The sequence below is a fragment of the Salvia miltiorrhiza genome, chromosome 1 (assembly GCF_028751815.1).
Source record: "Salvia miltiorrhiza cultivar Shanhuang (shh) chromosome 1, IMPLAD_Smil_shh, whole genome shotgun sequence".
Classification (NCBI taxonomy): Eukaryota; Viridiplantae; Streptophyta; class Magnoliopsida; order Lamiales; family Lamiaceae; genus Salvia; species Salvia miltiorrhiza.
The window spans coordinates 50,646,647-50,667,316 of NC_080387.1; the positions used below are offsets into that span (position 1 = coordinate 50,646,647).

General features: G+C 35.6%; 1 protein-coding gene and 1 long non-coding RNA gene across 3 annotated transcripts; one reads left to right on the forward strand and one right to left on the reverse strand.

The window, feature by feature from the left end:
• Positions 1 to 2,345: 2,345 nt before the first annotated feature.
• Positions 2,346 to 6,468, reverse strand: LOC130990718 (jasmonate ZIM domain-containing protein 1-like). Of its 2 annotated transcripts, XM_057914952.1 has the most exons (6): positions 5,889 to 6,468; positions 5,601 to 5,727; positions 4,471 to 4,838; positions 4,139 to 4,196; positions 3,352 to 3,407; positions 2,346 to 2,824 (listed from the first exon to the last, which is right to left on the reverse strand). In XM_057914952.1, exons 1-6 carry the CDS (start codon positions 6,055 to 6,057, stop codon positions 2,673 to 2,675), a joined length of 930 nt encoding a protein of 309 aa, XP_057770935.1. In that variant the 5' UTR covers positions 6,058 to 6,468; the 3' UTR covers positions 2,346 to 2,672. The 2 variants fall into 2 exon arrangements, with proteins under 2 accessions (XP_057770935.1, XP_057770932.1); XM_057914949.1 differs by lacking the exon at positions 2,346 to 2,824 and having other exon boundaries at positions 3,121 to 3,407; positions 5,601 to 5,760; positions 5,889 to 6,279.
• Positions 6,469 to 16,599: 10,131 nt separating this feature from the next.
• LOC130990726 (uncharacterized) lies at positions 16,600 to 20,249 on the forward strand. The gene is made up of 3 exons (XR_009090966.1): positions 16,600 to 17,449; positions 19,303 to 19,369; positions 19,973 to 20,249. It is a non-coding gene; the product is annotated as an uncharacterized LOC130990726 (long non-coding RNA).
• Positions 20,250 to 20,670: the final 421 nt, after the last annotated feature.

The window sequence follows — 20,670 nt, forward strand, 5'->3', positions numbered from 1 at the left end:
CTCCCGATTTTGTGGCCTCTCCATTCATGAATCCACCTCCATCCAAATCTCCTCCATCTTCATCGATGGAGGGCATTTTTATGGATTCTTTGGATGGATTTGTGTTGCGGGAGACGTTTGTGCCAAAAACTGAATTTCCTCTTCCCGATCTCTCTGAATCGGTTGAATTCGTGCCTGAAACCAAAGCGGCGCCGTGGTTGCTGCCGGAATCCGTAGCGGCGCGCCTCCCTATCTCTGAATCGGTTGAATTCGTGCCTGAAACTGAAACTGGGTCGAAGTCGGAGTCGTCGTTGCTCCCTGTCACCGGATCGGAGTCGTCGCCACCGGAATCCGAACCGAGGCAGCCTCCCTCCCTCGCTCTGAATCGGAGCAGATTTTGCCTCCTTACGAAGCTGCGCCATGGTTGCTACCGGAAACTGAGCCGGCGGCCCTCTCTCTCTCACCATCGCCGGAACCTCTCTCTGAACCGCCGGAATACGATTCCGATGGCTTCCATCTCTCTGAACAAATTAGAAGAGATAAGGAAAAGGCCAAGCGAATTGCAGCCCTCCGAGAATCTTTCAGACGCGATCGGGAAGAGGCACAACGAATCGCCGAAATCAGAGAGTCTTTCAGACGTGATCGGGAAGAGGCCGAGCGATTAAGGTGATTTCGTTCTGTGATTGTTGTTTTCTTTGGTGGGGATTGGCTGGTGATGCCTTGTTATGCTATGTTGTTGTGCTTTGGTGGGGATTGGCTGGTGATGCCTTGTTATTCTATGTGGTTGCTGCCGAATGTGTGTCTTTGCTGTCGAATGTGTGTCTTTGCTGCCGATTGTGTGTCTTTGCTGCCGATTGCATGTTCTGCTGTATTGGTGTTGTCTTTGTGTATCTAAGGTGCCAATTTGTGTATCTAAGGTGGTGCCAATTTGTGTATCTTTGGTGGGAAGCTGACCATGTGATGCCTTCTTATCTGTGTATCTATGTGTATCTATGAGTAAGCTGACCCTGTGATGACTTTATAGTCTGAGGGTTGTTTGTATTCAGCCATCAATTCACTCTTGGAGGTTGAATATAAACAAAATTATGCAGTCAATGATGCTAAAGAAATGGCAGAGACTAATATGCTTACAAAAAAATGATTTACATTGCAAACACATCAAAAGATTGTTCATTGTGTTTGTATGTGTAAACTCTGCCCTAATTCATGGCATAAGTCCAATATTGATGATAAGCCCAGTATCTGTGTTCCCCATTGATACTCTATCAGTATGGAAAGCAAATGAGGCCAAATAGGACTTAGCTTGAGGGAGGGAATCGACTGTCCTGTTCAATCGAGCCCGGGGAGATGACGACGGAGAGCTGCATCGCCAGAATCTGAGTACACAGCAGCGTAGGTGGTTGTCGTTCCCCGGACCGCGCAGGTGGCGGCTGTTCGCCGGACTCCAGCGGCAACAGCAGCAGTCCAAGGTGGGTAAGGAATTAGGGCTTACCACTTTGCCTTGAGCATATGATTCCAAAGAGAAATTAAGGAGGGCGAGGGATAAGCAGCGAGGCGCTAGCTTCACCGGGAACCGCAGATGGTGGCTGCCGGTTTGGACGAAGGCGTGCAGAGAGAAAGAGAGACGAGAGCAGACAGGAGAACTCCGGCCTTGAGGCGACGACGACCCTGAAGGTTGCAGGGTGGTGGCGATTACGATTTCAGATGAGAGAAATTAGAGCTTCTTTGCTTATTTTCTTCAGTAGACTCGAGCGAGAGGAATTCAGACGGGAAGGTGAGTGCGACTATAAGCCACCGGAATCACATAACCCCCGGCGATAGGGCGGCGATTGCCCATCAATTCTGAGAAAGGAGCGACAGATTTCTAGGAATTTTGGATCGGAGAATTTTTTTTCTTTCCTAGGTAAAGACTGGCGTTGGAGAGGGTGATGGCAGGATCTGGATCTATGGCCGACGGCGACGCCCGCCGGAATTTTCAGTGAGTAGGGGGCGGCTCGACTGAATCCCCTGCTAAACTTGATTTCCGACCAGAGAGGCCGGAGAAGAAGGTGGAATATGGATCAGAAATTCAGAAACACTCAGAATTCAGTATATGTGTATGACAATGTGAATTATTTGCATGTTTAAGCGTCTGTGAATATGTGCATGTTTCCTCACTGAGTATATTTTAAATACGCTCACCCCCTATCTTTTCAGTTTTGCAGTTTTGAATTCGAGGTGGCCATGGAAGTCGAGAATGACTAGAGATTTAGTATTTCCATAGAAATTTAAGTTGAACATGTCACTTTCTTTTAGTTTATCTTTTTCTTCCATGTTACTACTTTGATTTCGAAAAGTTGATTTTAAATTAGTTTAAATTTTGAAAGTCAAGAAATTTTATTTTTAACTATTAGTTCTTCAAGTTTTTAGTTTGAAAAGTTTAAGAAAATTGGGGTGTTACAATTAATAGCCCGAAAATACACGAACTATCATCGAATTTGCATATTGCACATGACCTTCAAAAATAGCTCCACAATACATCACCTTTTGATTTAATTGCAATTTGCACATGAGTTGACAATCCCTATAAAATCTTAGATGACGTGTCTCCCAAAATTTGCAGTCGTGGATGCACCAGCAGTCATGTAAAATGACGTCATTTTGTCAAGCTCTTTTAAATTTATAAAAAAAATACGAAAATCTGCTAACCATCCCTAAAACCCTAGAGGTCGGTGCAGACTTGAAGCAAATCCGACAAGGGCTAGTTCCAAATGAACAGCAAATGAACCCATCGTCGACTTGAGGTTCTCGAGGTCGGTGCAGACTTGGAGCCATTGAACGGGATCACCGGAGACATCGCGCGAACCTAGGGGAAAATCCCCAGATCTACGATTTTTCGATGTTGGAGCGAGGGGGATTGCTCGGCCTCTGAGAGGGGAGAGGGGTTCTTAAAAATTTATTTATTTATTTATTTATTTTGAAGAAATTCTTCAAAATATCAAAAGAGAAGACAAGCATGTAAAAAAAGTTATGAGTAATGCCATGTAATGTTAAATATTGTCCACATCATCACCGGTCAAACTTAAGAGTAATCGGAACTTTTGTCGTGTGCAAATTGCAACTAAATTAAAAGATGATGTATTGTAAAGCTATTTTTGAAGGTCGTGTGCAATATGCAAATCCAGTGATAGTTCGTGTATTTTCCAGCTATTAACCCAAATAAAAATATATTCGAATCTAACAAAAGTTATGTAATAATGCTTACCAATACTACGACTTTATTGATCAAGAAGTTACTATAATTAATCTAATAAAAGAATTATACAACTTAGAAAAATTTGAAACCCTAATCTTTTTGAGAAGGGAAGTTGTTTAGGTCAATCGGTTCATCACCCTTGAAGATTGGGGCAATATGATCTTGATTATGGTATGGCCCTCTGACAGCAGCTCTGGAACCACAAGCATGGATTAATAAGTATCCAAAATTAGAATTAATTAGAAATAGGATCTAATGTATTTTATTTAATTTCATGTCACAATCGGAAAAATATATATATATATATATATATATATATATATTGCATGCCGTTGATGAAAATTCTATTTAACTACAACACAGTAAGACAAGAAAAAAAAAATCCTATCGTTAGAATCTCACCGTTACCTTTTAAATTGAATTACTCTATTTACATCGATATATACATATAAAATACATCTGCTAAATTATCATTGCAAACAAGAGAAAAGAAAGGTTAATAACAAAATTAGAATAATCCCACGAACTAATATTTTTGCATTTTCAAATAATAAAAGAAAGTGGATAGTCATGGATTAAAGCTGAAATTTATAGTATTAAACCATGATTCACACTTGCAAAATTGATAAAATCCAGACTCCATATCAGCAATTCTAGATCATAAATATCATTCATGTTTCAACCTAAAAAATATTTTTCGAATGATGTAACCGAAGAAAATATTCAACTTATTGAATGATATTTCATCTCTTAATTCAAGATCTCAACTAAAATTTATAAATTCCTGTCAATATTCTCGCACAAGACTCTCCTTATATTTCCAATAATTAATTAACCGTATTCAAAAATCAAGTTTTCCCCTCCAAAATCATACTTCCAATTCAAAACTATAAATAAATAAATAAAAGAATAGAAGTTGCATACCTATCTTTCCTCTTCTCAAGAAACCTATGAAGCGATGATCTCCTTGCAATTGGCAAATCTGCAAACAAAATAAAATTATATACAAGCACAAAATTCAAAGAAATTATTCATTTTCTTAAAATGAAGTTTATTTTTTTATGATTGATAAGATATATGATCAAGTATTTTTATTCACATTAGTATGATTTCATTTTCAATGAGGCATAAATCAGATAAAATAACCAATAGTCTTATAATATTCCAAAGTTTCAATTCATATTAGTAAATAATTGATTATCCAATGCTCTTTTTATTTATTTAGGCTAATTCTAAGAAATAAACGACTCAATCACCTGATCCACTACCCTCAGAAGTAGTAGGTGAGAGCTCTTCTCGAGCTTCCGAACTCGACGGCCCAGCTTCATTTGTGCTACCACTCATCCTCTCCTTGCAGGTGTTCGACGAAATGCCAACGGGCTGCTTACCTTGAGGCCGTGGCGGCAGCCCTTCTCGAGGACCCGACGTCGAGGCCACAGGGTTCGGTCTCTCCGGAACGGCCCCGCTCGATGTGATGCCGTAAGACATTTTCGAACTGCTCTTTTTCGCTACGTGCACGACTTCTCGAACCTTATCCGCCGGAAAATCGTCGAAAACCAACACTTTCCCGGAGTAAAAAATGGTCAATTGCGCGCTCTTGGGATCTTTGCTTCTTCCATCTTTGCTGAAAAGAGAAATACAAGAGATGGGAAATTCAGTTCAACGCATTGATCGTAAACACAGGAGCGGACACACAGAAAATCCTTGATATATAAAGAGCTGGATTTTCAAAATTTTGAATTCGAGAGTTTTGGAAGAGCTGTAGTATTTAATTTCATAATAAGGGTTGTTTGCACAAAAAAATTGCAAAGAAAAAAACAATAATTTAAAGATTTTTCTAAGAATACAGGACATTTTTTGCTTCGTGGGAAATATCAATTTGAACTTATGTTACCTTGGATAAAAAAATACTTGTACTTCCTCGTTAATTAGCGACGATCCCTCTCAACTACAAACACATATTCTCATGTATATATGTCATACCTCAGACTTAATCTCGAGACATTGCTACTTAGAACTAATATTCGCTTATGACTCTGACCTTCCCTCTATTATAAAATTTATTTATCTCAAATAATTTTGGGCCTACTCAATCTCGAACCAATATAATGATATAATCTAGAGTAATTTTACGGACCCATAGTTAATTGCATCAAAATTCACAGGCCACGGAGGGTCAATATTTTAATGGCTCCAATTAATTCTTTTTTTTTTTTAAAACGAATAATGGCTCATAGTATTAATTAATTAATTAATGAATTGAAAAACATTTTCAACGTGCTGTACGGTAAGATAGTGAATTAAACGTTTAAACAGTGAGTGCCCTGAAAAAATGGAAGCAGCAAAGCAGTTGGAGAAAGAAGACAACAGAAAAAAGAAAAAGAACCTTGTGCTAGCTTTATTGGAAGCATCATCCACCGGATTTTCCAACGCCGTATGCGCCGATTTCCCACTGTTTATCGCTAAATCGGAGCTCGCAGGTGTCGGCGCAACAAGAGATGATCCAGGCTTCACTGAAATTAAAGGGAAAAAACTGATTTTACCAGCTGAAAAGGGTGAATAATCAGTGTTGTTTTCTTGTAGAATAGGGAAAAAAACAAGGGGAAAAAAAAAGTAGTTTAAAGTATCCCAAAATTCGCCAGATCTACGTATGCTGCAAGAAATTAAGCTTTACCTAGAGCTTCGAGGCTTTCAACTTTTCCACCGATTTCGAGATTCAAATCTCGAAGCGTGCCCTTCTCCTTCATGTACCGACTGAGAAGATTGCAGGTTTGGGCGAAATTCGATATCTCGAGCGCTTTCCCTTTCCCCTGGCCATGGGATGAGTTCTTCGTACTCCACATGTTTGACGAAATGACAAACTGAATAGGGGGGAAAAAGAGCCTTCCTTGGGCAGATGTTTTGAGCTGAAAATTGTGGTTGATGAATGCTCCTATTTAAAAGTTGGGGAAACAAATTTGGGAGTAAATGGGAAAAGGGAAGTTAGGCGGACAAACAGTTGGAATAGTTTTAACCAAATTCTTGTGCTTGAATAAGTCTAATATTTTTTGAATTTGTGTGATAGAGAAAAAGGTGTCTTTAATGGATGAATTGAGCACGTGATAATTGAGAGTTGAGATAAAGTGAGAAGGGGGGTAGGGGGTTCTAGTGGTCTACAACTACAATATACAGCATGTGGTATACATATAAATCCAAGAAAATGGTGGACCTTGTGAAAAGGGAAAAAGGACATATCTGGATTAAACACGAGCTCCAAATTGAAGTTTGGAAGATGCTAGTAGAGTTTATATGATTTATGAAACACAAGCTTCCAAATTTAGATAGAATGAGTTTATTATCGAAAGAAATAATTAAGAATAGACCACTCATTCAAACCGAGTTCACGATTTTTTAAGTTGTCAGAATGGTCTTCGTTTTTAGAGAGCTCCTCTTATACATTGGGGCTTTTTGTAATTGGGCTTTCTAACTTTATTTAGATTTTCTCCTCAATTTAAACGTATTTGTAGATTAAAATAAATATCCAATTTTAAATAAAAAATTATCCTAAATTTAAATTTCAAGATTATAATAAGATTAATTACGCCAAAAATCAAGAACTATACCTCCATTTTCAACTTTTTCATGAACTTTTTTTTTAATCAAAAATTCTTTAAATTTAAAGGGTTAAATAATTTTTCCATGACTTTCAAGAATCCCCCAATTGAATGCTGACATGACGTCGCCGACAGTGAATCAAAACGACATCGTTTAGTTGGGGGGTAAAACGACGTCATTTTGAGCCCCAACCATGCCTCCTAGCCGGAAAACTCACTAGACGTCGCCGAAATCAGATTTCCAGCCTCGGGTCTGCTGCAACGCCGCCGCTGCTGCTGTGATTTTGAATGCCAGGTCGCACAACACGGCCCCTTCTTTTCGCCACCAGGTCGCGCGCCGCCACCTTTACGATCCTAGGGTTTCGATTTGGGTGTGGGAGGCGCAGGAAAGAGGGAGGGAAACGGCAATGGCGCCGGAGTTCGAAGGCCAAGGTGGCGGCCAAGTCTTTGATGGAGAAGCTAGGGCACGAGGTCTGTGGGAGAAGAAGAATTTCTGGTGGAGAAGAAGGCCCTAGGCGGCGCGAGGGGGAAGATGAAGGCGGCGGATCTGGTGTGGTGGTAGAGGAAGGCAGCAGAGGGTGGCGGATATGGTGATGGTGGTGGAGAAGGGCGGCGACAGAGGGCGACGGCAGAGGCAAGAGTACTCAGAGGGCGGCGCCATGTCAGCTCGTAATTGCCATATGTCAATTTTCAGTCATAGTAGGCATCATGTCGGCGCCATGTCAGCTCGGAGCTTCACCGAAGCAAAAAAGCATGGAAAAATTGTTCAACCCTTTAAATTCAGGGAATTTTGATAATAAAAAAAAAACAAATAAAAGTTCATGGAAAAGTTGGAAATAGAGGTATAGTTAATGGTTTTTGGCGTAATTAACCCATTATAATAATATAAAAATATTAAAGACAATGATTAAAAAATTGCAGCAATCGAAAAATAGTACTATAATTAAAAAAAATAAAAATTGAAAATTAGAATTAAAAATATGTTGATGCTACATTAAATTGATTTTGTATTGAACCTCAAATCAAAGAGTGTATGTTTTTCTATAATGTGTAGTGCATTATAAAAAGAGAAGTTGCATTAAGTTAATTTTGTATTGAATCTCACATGGAAAAATATATGTTTCTCTACAATGTGTAGTACACTATAAAAAGAGAAGCTACATTAAGTTGATTTTGTATTGAATCTCACATAAAGAATAGTATGCTTCTCTATAGGGTGTGTTGTGCATTATATATAAAAAAAGCCACATTAAATTGATTTCGTATTGAATCTCACATTAAAGAGTGTAGGCTTCTGTACAATGTGTAGCATACTATAAAAGATGAAGTTACATTTAGTTAAAACTAGTGTTTTACCCGTGCGATGCACGGGATTACATATGTTGTTAAAGTTTTATTGTAACATATTCTCGAAGACATTTTTGTATAATCTCTAAAATAAATGAGTTTTAAAAATATTTTATTATACAACTGTTATACCAATTATATTACTACAAAAATATATTTAAGACTATCATTTTTAATTACATGAAAATCAATGTAAAAATAATAATACATGAAAAGACAATTGGAAACTTCTCATCTTATTATTATAAATTTTGGAAAATTTCTTTATATACAACATTTGTAGTAGACGAACATTCTACTTTGTCTTCATTATATATCAAGATTTCAGACCCCTTCAACTTGTCTTCCATCATTGCAAAGTACAGTTTAACTACTTTGTGATAAACCACACCAATTACATCTACATATATAAATGCATACCAATAATGTAGATATATCAAAATGTTGAGTTTATAAAAATATGAATTTTGAGTTTATCAATTGAATATGCATGTATAAGGAAATAATGAAATAAACACATTACCAAATAGCATATTGTCATTGCAATGGAGGCCACTTCTTCAAAACTTTTAAAGTTAAATAGTTGGCGTGGAAAACCTTCTTCATAAATTTCAACTATATGACTACTATTAATAAATTTAATATAGTAGACATTTGTTGTTGTTCTATACTTTTTGTTGGAATCATGCATCACCAAAAAAAAATTTATGGCATAAATACTGTCTTTTTTCAAGATATGTTTGAACTTGGGGATCAATGTGCGATCAAGTGTAGCATGAATGTGGTCACCCTATATTAAAAAAAAAATAACTAAATTAGAAAAACATAATAATGTTGCAAAAATGCTTAAATACATAATAGTTTAGTGAATAGAGAATTTTTACCTCACGATCAAGAAAAATACACTCATAGCTGATAACATTGTTGGTGCTTTGAGATGAGCGGTTGTATGCACGCACAAGTCTCATTTTAATTGTAGATATGGCATTATTTGGTTGCAAGTTTTTTATTATAGACCACATGGTCGGCATGCTTGTGATTAGAGAAATGATGAATATCAAAATGAGAAGGGAGTGTAAGTAAAATTTTAACATGAAAAGTTAGTTTATATAGGCCATGGGGATGCACATTTCATGGGAGATATATATGAAACTTATATATTTAATATATTATATTAAATGAGATGCTTTGATAATGGAGTTGATTTTGGTTTGATATAATAAAAAGTTGCTGCATTTTTGGAGATATATAAGGAATGTTGTCAAATTACACATTTCACTCTATCACTCTCTCTCTCCCACAAATTTGACGCCATGCATACCTTGAAATAAGGCTTCTTCATCGTCTGATCATACAAAAAATCCCATTGATCATGCATACCAATCCCTTTGTTTAGTGTGTAAATCAGTAAGAATTAATATGAGATATTGCTAGAGTTCGTAAATAAGTTTTTATTCTCTTGAATTGAAAAACAATCTATAGTCAAAAATTGCGTGTAAATGAAAAATAATATTCACATTTGCAAATGACTACAAGATCCCATGCAATTTATATGTATTTATATTATGAATTTTAAATATTGGATGTTTTTCACAAAAGATTTAATTGAAATTGATAAATTTTCACAAAACTATAAATTTATATTGGATATTTCAATATAAATTTATCTAAAAATATATAAATTCTAAGTATAAATTCATAAATCTACTATTGGTGATTTTAAATTTTAAATATTGGATATTTAAATTCACACGGGTAAATTCACAATATATATATGTGTGTATATATATATATATATATATATATATATAAATTTATATAAATTCACACTGAAAAATATTGGTGACTTTAAATTTTAAATATTGGATATTTATATAAATTTATCTAAAAAAATATAAATTCACAAAAATAAAGGATATTTTTCACAAAACTATAAATTGCATGATATAAAAGAGCATTGTATAGATTGTAGCAAGTGGGCCCCGCAACTTATATATATCATCCTATGAATTAGTGAACTTTCTAAATATAAATTAACTTTCCAAAAATAGATTGAGTAAAAGAGCGGGAAAATTTTTTTGCTAGATGGACCAGCTTTTATATATGTATAGATAGATTGTAAAATTTTAAGTTTTAAACTATTTTTAAAACAAAAATCGATTATTGGGCAGTGTGTGCAACACGTCCTTTTCTCTCTCCTTGTGTACCTCGGCCCAAGTCACCCCCCTTGGTATCATTGTGCGGCTCATTAAAGTTGGGTTCGCGACCTCTCAGTGAATCACGGTGTTGTTGCTCTAAGTTAAAAAGGGGAAATTTTTATTAGAAAGAGAAAATTGAAAATAAATGAAACTTAAAAGAATATGTGATGAAAATAATAAATTTATAATTAAAAAATATTTGTTACATATAAGATTACAAAAAAATAATTTAAGATAGATGAAGTAATTTTTTGGAGGGAATATTTTAAAATTTAGTTTATTTTATCAAATATTTTAAAGAAGTTTATTAGCCCATAAACAATTTATAAATTCAATGGTGCGCCCTCTTAATCAGACTTTGCTAGATAGATTCATATGGAGAAGTCGTGAAGCATGAAATGAATACTCGTACGTTCAACTAAAAGTCTAAAAGAGTTACAAAAAACATAGTATCTCTTTGAAGATCTAACATAAAAAGGAGAAAATGTATCCTTCAAAACTAAGTGAATAATGATATACGAACATGGGGAGGGCCCACATGTGTTCCATGAGATGTTTTTATAGAAAGTTAGCTACAATATTATATTCGCGAAAAATGTGAGTGATATGACACTCCATGTTCATAAGAAGATTGAAGACATGTAACTAACGACCTTTTTTTGTGTGTGAATTAACATGTAACTAACCAAATTTATTCCACCAAGTGATATATAGTTGTGACTTTAGATGAAAGAATTTGAGCCACATAATTAAGTAGAGCTAGTTTCACTATAGATATATTATATATATGATGCCAATTACGCTCATGAGTTATTTCAATAGCAATGATAGTCGCAAAAATTTACTCCCTCCGTCCATGAAAGAACTTCTTAGAAGGGAGTGACACGGGTTTTAAGAAAAAAATATTGTTGAGTGTATTGAGAGTGGATAAAAGGTAGTTGAGTGTATTGGGAGTGGTGCAAAAGTGTTATAATTAATATTGAGAGTTGTGAAAAGTGAAAAGTAAGAGGATTATAAGTGGTGGGGTATAGTCCAAAAATAGGTAGGAAGTTCTTTTGTGAACGTCCCAAAAAGGAAAAATAGGAAGTTCTTTCGTGGACGGAGGGAGTATATGTCAACAAAAAAAACCCATTGCCAAAGTTTAGAGCAGCACGTTCAATCACCAAGAATCTTCAAACTCAATCAACAAATAAAAAATAAGAATACGGCACATACAAAATTTACTTGGTTTGATTATAAAACCTGCGTACATGAGATGGGAAAAGATAAATTTATTTATCTTGATGGAAATTACAACATCACAACTAACCCATATAATATAACTTGCAAGTCAAGAACATTGAATACTATTTTCCCTTCTTTCTCTACTATAAGTGCTCTTCTTTGTAATATAATTAAGAGGTAATTGTTTGTAAATTCATAACGTTTACACCGAATTGATTTTTATACCTAATTTTATTTTTCTACTTTTAAATACCTAATTTTTCATTTTTGTCTCAAATTTATCCGGTGACCAATTTTTTCTTACGCCGGCGCCGAAAATGCCACTGTGACAGTCGGAATTGATGAGGTGGCAGTCGAAATTGACACCTAAATATATTTTTTACATGTGGCAAAAAAAAAAAAATTACCAAATCATCATCTTCCTCAACCTAATTCACCTCTCCCCCCTTCTTCCCCCTTCCCCCCACCTGCTGCTGCCGCCACCATTCACCGCCCCCTGCCTCTCGACCAAAAACCCCAGGTCATGACCACCCGCTTCACCGGATCTCGCTCCACCGCCATGGCATACTCCAGCCGCACCCTCCCTTTCCCCAGACCTCGCCGGCCTTCTCCTCCCCCACCCCAAATCTCGCCAACCTCTCCTCTCCGAAATTTCGACGACAACAGCTGTCGTCTCTCCCTCAAACCTCATCTCGGCACTATAACCCAAAGCCCTAAATCCCCAAATCCGGCCCCCACCTCGGCACCTCCACTTCTCCATCCCCCTCCCTAGACCCGCAATGGCCAAATTCTTCCTCAACAGACGGGCAACAGTCAACAGAGGCACCTCCGCCTCCGCATCCACCTCTCTTCCTCCACACCAGCACAACTCTCTCTCCGCCGCCCGCACCAACATATCCAAAATACAAAAACTCAGAAAATCAAAAACTCGAATTCACCATAAAATTGCATAATTTCAAAAACTCAGACGCTGAATTTTGTGCGCCGCGTCGTCGCTGAAGTCCGGATTTCCAGAGCTTGGATTCGAAGAAAACAAAGGGGGCTCGACTCTTCTCCCTCAAATTGTGTGCTTCTGTTTGGGAGTGGCAACAGAGGGTGGGGGAAGGGGGGGTTAGGGTTTGGGGTGGGAGGAAGGGGGAAAAGACGATGGGGGAGGGGGGTTTCCTTTTCTTTTTCTTTTTTTTTAATTTTTTTCCACATGTATTTTTTATTTTAAATTTTTTCAGATATTTTTTCCATATGTCACAAAAGTACCACCATGTTAATTTTCGGCTGCCACCTCATCAATTTCGGCTGCCACAGTGGCATTTTCGGCGCCGGCGTAAAAAAAATCGGGCACCAGACAATTTTGAGACAAAAATGAAAGGTTAGGTATTTAAAAGTAGAAAAATAAAATTAGGTGCAAAAACCAATTCGATGTAAACGTTATGAATTTACAGGTAATTACCCCTATAGTTAAACTGAATACAAGAATTTCTTTAGTCAAATGTAGCGCATCAACTTGTATTTATAGCCACAAGAACAACGTTGGAGATTAGCTTAATTCCAAGAAAGTAACTACCTAATCGAATAGCCATTGTGCTAACTAGGGATGTCGACCGGTTTCGGGTACGGATAACCGAACCCGAAATTTCCATATTTCACTAACCGTTCCCGAACCGTTTTAGGTGTTCGGTTACCCAATAACCGCTTCGGTTATTTGGGTATCCGAAATACTCATTTAAAAAATTAAAATCCAAATAATTTTCTAGATAAAGGATTTGAACCCTAGTCTCCAAAAAATACACCAAAGCAACTTATTCGCTAGATAATTAAAGCTCATTCTTATACTTTAAATATATCATAATTTTATTTAAACTAAGAATCGATTAAAAAAAAACAAATTAATGAATAAATAATTAAAATGTATATAATATATATATTAAATAATTTTCGGTTATTTCGGTTAACCCGTTTCGGTTATCGGGTTAACCGATACCCAATTTTTTTAAAAAAATGATATTCGAAACCGAATCGATAACCAAAAAATTCGGTTATTAGATACCTAAACCTGGGAATTTCGGTTCGGTTAACGGATTATCCAAAACCCAATAACCAATTAGACAGCCGTAGCGCTAACAAACTCCACTAGCCGATCATCTTAGTAATTAGCTGTTAATTAATCTCCTCTCAACTAAAAAAACTTAGTAAGCTAATTAACAACTTTCTCTCAGTTAACCTTTAGGGTGTGTTCTTTTTAATTCATAAATTTATCATGAAAAAATGAATGATAACAAAAATATTAGTTTTTAAATAAATACCTCATTTGTTTCTTCACTTTTGTAGAAAATGGGGGGGGGGGGAATGAGATATTTAAAGACATTAATTTTTGTTATCCCTCATTTTCCCATGATAAATTTATCAATAAAAGATAACGCAACCTTAGCTAACAATCTTTCAGCTGACCTTTAGCTCACAACCTCAGCCGACTGATAACTTCATCAACTGAAAATTCGAGTATAAAACTAATTTATGATGCATGCACGATTTTTCTAATAAAACATTGCGAGATATAAATTCTTTAATTTCGATGCTAAATGATGAGATGAAAGAGGTAATAGAGCATGTAACTACTAATTTTCTGGTAGGTGTTCAGCTAGTGGTGTTAAAATTTGTACCCCTAAGTCTTTTTTTAATACTAATATATTAGTACCAAACTTAAAATTAAAACTATAGACTAATAAATAGTAATAAAAACAGTTAACGCATTAATTTCTTTCGCAACTAAACTTGTATTTCATCATTCGCAGATACAACAACTCAACAATATTTTCAAGTGACAGAAAATAAAATCAATACTATTATTGAGGAATAGATTGTAAGCTATAATACTCATTAATAACAACGAGCGACGTACCTCATGAAAAATAAATTATGGAATACTCGAGAAAGTTTACGCGGCGAGTCGGATTTTGATGACGAGACTGGCATTTTTTTTCTTTTTTTATAACGAGGCTGGCTTTTGGATGACTATGAAGTTGCATTGGGATTTAATATGTTATTGACCATAATACCCTTCTACACACGGTAGTTGACTTCGATGGCTCATCATAAATTGGATAGAGATCTAACAAATTTGTGCACATGTAAAATTTAAAAATGAAAATTAATTGTGTCTAAATGCGCGCAGACGCCATTGGAGGGGAAGATTTCATACATGTGTCTATTATTTTTGTATTCTCTATTTTCAACTAATGTAATACAGTATATCTTATACGATGTTATATATTTTTATATAAATTAGTCGATAACATCACAACAATGACATTTATTTATATTATAAAATAATGATAGTATTGCTAACATACATATATGGTACGTGTTTCTTTTCATTATTATCCGTCTCACAAAAACATGAACAAAGAAAAATGCACGGGTTTTAAGAAATGTTAATTGAGAGTTAAAGTAAGTGAAAAATGGGTCCCACTTAGGGATGGCAATGGATCTTGGACCCGATCCAGATCCGCAGATCCAGATCCTTTTTTTAGGATCTGGACCTTAGGAAAAATGGACCCAATGGATCTGGACCGGATCTGGATTATTTCTATAATTTCCGAATCTGGATCTGGAGCAAAAAATCTGAGACCCAGATCCGGTCCAGATCCGGTCCATGGATCCATTTATATATAAAAATATATATAAGTATATATAATGTTATTTATTTTTATCTAACTCTAATCTAATATCTATGACTAATCTATATATCTCTTTTCATAAATAATATATAATGCAATTAAAGATAATATTTTACTTTTATTTTAATTTAAATTTTAGTTATCATTATCATTATTATTATTGTTATTATTATTATTATTTGTATTGATAATATTAATTTTCTTTTTTCTATGTAAAATAGAGGACACATTGTTCCACTGTTATTTAGTACTTGATTATTATATTCTTATTGTTATTAAACTTTGATAATATTTTTGTAGAATATGGTTAATTCATTTATTTTGAATAATTGTTGAAAATCTAGACAATAATTATAATTTTATTTGGGATTAATTTAAGATTTACAAATTTATTTTAAAAGACAAAAAGTATGGATCCGGGTCTGGACCCGAGACCCTGTGGATCTTATGGATCTGGACCTGGATCTCATTTTTTTGGATCCAATGGATCTGGACCGGATCTGGGCCTAAGTCAAAAAATTCGGATCTGGATCTGGACCAAGCAAGATCCGGTCCAGATCCGGCCCATTGCCATCCCTAGTCCCACTTTAAAAGGTGTTGTGAGAGTAATGAATTAATTAAGGAAAAGTAGTGGTGAGCCATGATGTACTAAAAAGTAAAGGTTCATGTTTTTTGTGAGACACCCCAAAATGGAAAAACGTTCATGTTTTTGTGAGACGGATATTTATTTATTTATATATTTTTCTTGCATGCATATCAAATTTATTTATATAATTCATCATTTATATAAAAAATATAAATATTAAATTACTAAAGACTACATAAGATTAAAATATATTCCTTAAAAAGCAAAAAAAAAAGTGTTAATATATCAAAGTACCCACTTTCTTATAACAAAAATAAATTTTACCCACTCAAATTAAAACTTAAAATTTTACCCACTTTTTGTGTAAAAAGACTAAATTGCCCTTCTATATAAATGGGCAAACCTCTCATTTTTTTCTCTCTCTTCTCTCTCTGCAGGCACGCTCTCTTCTCTCTCGCTCTCTCATTTTTTTCTCTTTCTCTTCTCTCTCTGCACGCACGCTCTCTTCTCTCTCGCTCTCTCTCTCTCTCTCTCTTCTCGATCTGAGCTTGCTGAGGCCGAGGACTGCGGCGGCGATCGGCTTCCTCCGCTGCTCCAGGCGTAGATCTCGCACGTAGAGCACGGTGGATTGGGCGATTCCGTTGATAAGGAAGGGGAAATTCTTCGCCGTGTACGATCCTAGGGTTCCGCCGCCCAATAATGCGATGGTGAGGAAGATGCTGGCGGTGGCGGCGCTGCCTCGCTGTAATACCCGGGCTTTTGATGACGTGTTTAATTTCTTGAGTTTGAGTAATTAGGGTTTAGATCCCTTGTTTGATTTACTTTGTAAAGAGATGAGGAGTTATATGAAGTTTTCTTGTTATTTTTTTTAAGATGTTGAGATGTTCTTTCGATGATGTGAGAATGATGTGAGATTTTATATCCGTATTTGAGTTTGAGTATTTGAATAATTCGAGATAATTATTTGAATGAGAACGATGAACTCGGAAGTGAGATCTGAGTCCGTTAAGACGTTTTTCAAAATTTTGACTTTTTGACGATGAATAGTAAAATACTGCTATTTCGTCTTTTTGTCGACTTTCAAAATCTTATGTGCACGTCGTCGAGAAATATTCTTAGTTTTTCGATACGAGTCCAATAATGAAAGTTTTTATTTTTGGACGACGAGTGAATAGTAAATCAGGATTTCTCGATAAACGAAATGAGCTCGTTTATCAGAATTTCGAGAACGAGCTTGCGTTTTCTTTATTTATATAGAATTACGAGTGCAATGAAAGTGAGTAGAGGTTGAGAGGGCGAGTAACGAAGAGTATGGGTAGTTAGTCGTTAAAACGAGACGAAACGAGATATTTAACGACTAACGGGTTAATATCCTAAATATCTAAACCTACCCTACCCCAAACCACCCCCCAACCAACCAAACCCACCCACTCACATTTATTACACGGCTATATCAGCCAACTCACACAACAACAAACACATTCACACACACAACACCTAAAACACACACACACTTCACGCCATTTTCATTTTAGCTTGAGCTCAAGCTTTTGACTTCCGATTTGAGCACCGAGACGAGCGCCGATCATCTTTTCGATCACGTATCTAAGTAGGTAAGATCTCTACCTACGTTTTGATGGTTTTCTTTTCGATTTTCGTCGACGTCGAAAAACGTCGATTCTCGACTTTATTTTGAAACGACGTCGGATCGTCGTGAAATTTTAGTATGTTGTTCTTGGGTAGATGTTGAGCATGTTTAATGAAGGGAGTAAGAACGGAACGGACCGTAGCTATGAAACCCATGAGGGCAGCCCCATTTTTCACATATTAGCTTGTCTTTCGATTTTTGTTTGATCGTTTTGACTTGATATTTGTGCTTAAGGGTATGCTAGAATCGATATATATTAAATTCGTATTTTTCCAAGCACGAAAATTGTATAAATTTTTAGAGTATGATTATTTAAATTCGTGAAGTTTGAGACGTTGCATAATGAATATTATTGCGTATATGTGTTCTACGATATCACATGAGCATGCTAATTGATTTACAATTTATGGATGATAATTGTTGAACGAAATTAAAACTGGAATTCTGTCAAAATTTTACAGCAGTTTCAAGCTTATGTTTCGATGAGTTTTCATTGCTTGATGGCTCTGAAATTTTAGTATGTTTATCTATGATATCTGTATTTCGTCGCTGCAAAATTTCATGTCTTTTGGATGATGTTTGCTATTTTAAAGATATTTTGAAAAATCCTTGACAGAATCTGTCAACTATTGGTAGACTTCACAAAAACGTTTATATCTATTAATCCATGAAGGATTTTGCATCACCGTTTTTTTTAAACGAAACTAGACTTCAATACTTTTCTAAAAACATAAGATTTCGATTTTTATGACCTCTGAAACAGAGCAGTTTATTATTTCAAAAATGCCCTGTTCTGCTGTCATATTTTTCCAACAGTAAAAGTGTATGAGTTTCATTGTTTATTTGGCAGATCATATGAACGTTTTCTCTTGTGAAATTTTAACCAAATCTTCAAGGATACCTTTAGTTTTGGCTGATTAAATTTGATGGAATTTTATTAAGGTTTGCCTTGGTTTCTAATGGCCTAAACAAAATTGGCAGAAACTGTCAATCTTTGACAGCCTGCACTAAAAGAGCAATATCTCCAAAAACCTTTAACCTTTTTGGTTAACTACCATTTTTAGAGTGAACTACACTTCATGGAGTTTTTGAGATCAATTGGTATGAGAGTTTATGATGATTGAGTTGGTTGTTATGAATTTTTAAAGATGACACAAAAACAGCAAAACTTTCTAGAAAACAACTTGATTATATTTGTTTTGATGGATGATACGATATGACTAAATGGTGTGAGTTGTGAGAGTTATGATTAACGCACATAAATGTTGGTATCTGACACTCGAACAATTGGTGTCGAGTATAAATGATAGTTTACTGATAAAGAGTTTTGATGATTTTGAATTGTTTGGTTTGCGTTGAAAAGATGTCAAGATGTTAAGTTTTGAGTCGAGAGACGAGTTCACGTAGTGAGATTCACGCGTTGAAATCTCGTGGCTGACATTATATATGAATAGGTCATGCCGAAATTTTTAGTGAAATTAGAATTTGAGCATAGTCAATTCTTGTTGACCCGTGACTCAAATACATGCCTAATGGAAAGTTTAACTTTCTAATTGGTTAATTAGACGAGATGAGAGCGAATAGATCTGCTAAGAAAGTGGACTTTTCGATGTGTTAAATATTTCTTTTAATTGAAGCGCTGCTAATTATAACATAAGGATGTTATAATTAATGAGTAATGACGAGAGATAATAATTGTTATATTGATTAACAATCAAGAGAGATGAACATTAGAGATACTAATGTTTCATAAAAGAAATTAGATTATTAATCGAGGTTTCTTTTATAACTTCTCACCAATTCTTCATAACGATGAAGGTCCTGTTGGGAAGTAACGACTTGAGGGAGAGAGTGACGTTACTCATTGATACAGAGACACAACGAGGTGGGCATTACTTTTACTATACGTATATAGAGATCCCCTGCTTGTCGTAGGCCTCTTATACGAATGAATGCATGAGATGATTTAACTGTTAATTTCAGTTTTATATATCTATCAAATGAATTTAATGTTACATTTGAGCAAGTTATTTCGTTACAAAATATTTGAGTTAAAGTTATTTCAAGTATTGTCTTGCCATAAAATGTTTAAATTTTAGTATGATATCTATCTGCTTTGGCTTTGCCAATGATGCAATCGAATTCGGGTCCTGAGCAGTTGATAGCTATCCTGCCAGGGCTAGTGTACACCAGTGACCGTGAGTCATCTAGCGGGTTGGCCGGTCAAGTGACCGTGAGAGGTGGCCACCTCTCCGGCACACAGTTTCAGATATGATAGATTACAAAAGAACTTAGTCTGATCAGACGAACTTTAAGAATCACAAATGAACTTAGTAAGCTTGGGCATTTTTAGCGAAAAACTCCCTTGCTGTACTGATTATGATGGCATGACAATTTACAGTTTTGAAGCATGTATTTTTATACCTAGGCATACGTGCCCACTGAGTGCTTTTGTACTCAGCCCTGCATATGTTTTCTAAATGTGCAGGTTGAGCTGATGTGATGATGGTGCTGCAATGAGCGGAGTCTCCAGGGTTGTTAATAAATAGTTAACCTGTCTAGAATATGTCTTCATACATATGTCTAGCTACTTTCCGCTGTAAGATGTTGTTGATGTTATAGTATGTTATGTCATACTTTGAGTCTTAAGAGAATGGTTTCATACGATGTATAACTTGATTAATGATATTAATTAAGTTTTATGCTGTCTTTCATAGACTGTTTTCAATTGAGTATTAATGAATAAAAATGACGAGTTTTATTAAGATGAGTAAGTTTTACGGCTATAAATGACGCCCCTTTTCTTCCCCTTCTTCTTTAACCCCATCCCTAGTCGTGGATCACTCGGCCTAACTATCCATAGTTAGGGCGGGCTGTGACAGAGTGGTATCAGAGCGAAGGAAAGCTCTGAATTAGAAGTCTTGAGTTTAGTCTAGAATGAGTCACTAGACTAATAGTTATTAACAACCGTGAGCTCAGCGCACCATCACACCAGGCTCAACGAGGTATGTAAAATTTCAAAGTTTATTTGACGTTAAATTTTGAAGAGCATGATGTTGAGGTTATATGATGAGTTATGATGTTACACTTTAAAGGTGCATAGTTTGAGTTTGAGGATGACAACATGATTAATAATGAGTTATTATGTTGTAAGAGCATATGTTGATGTTACATGATGAATCATGA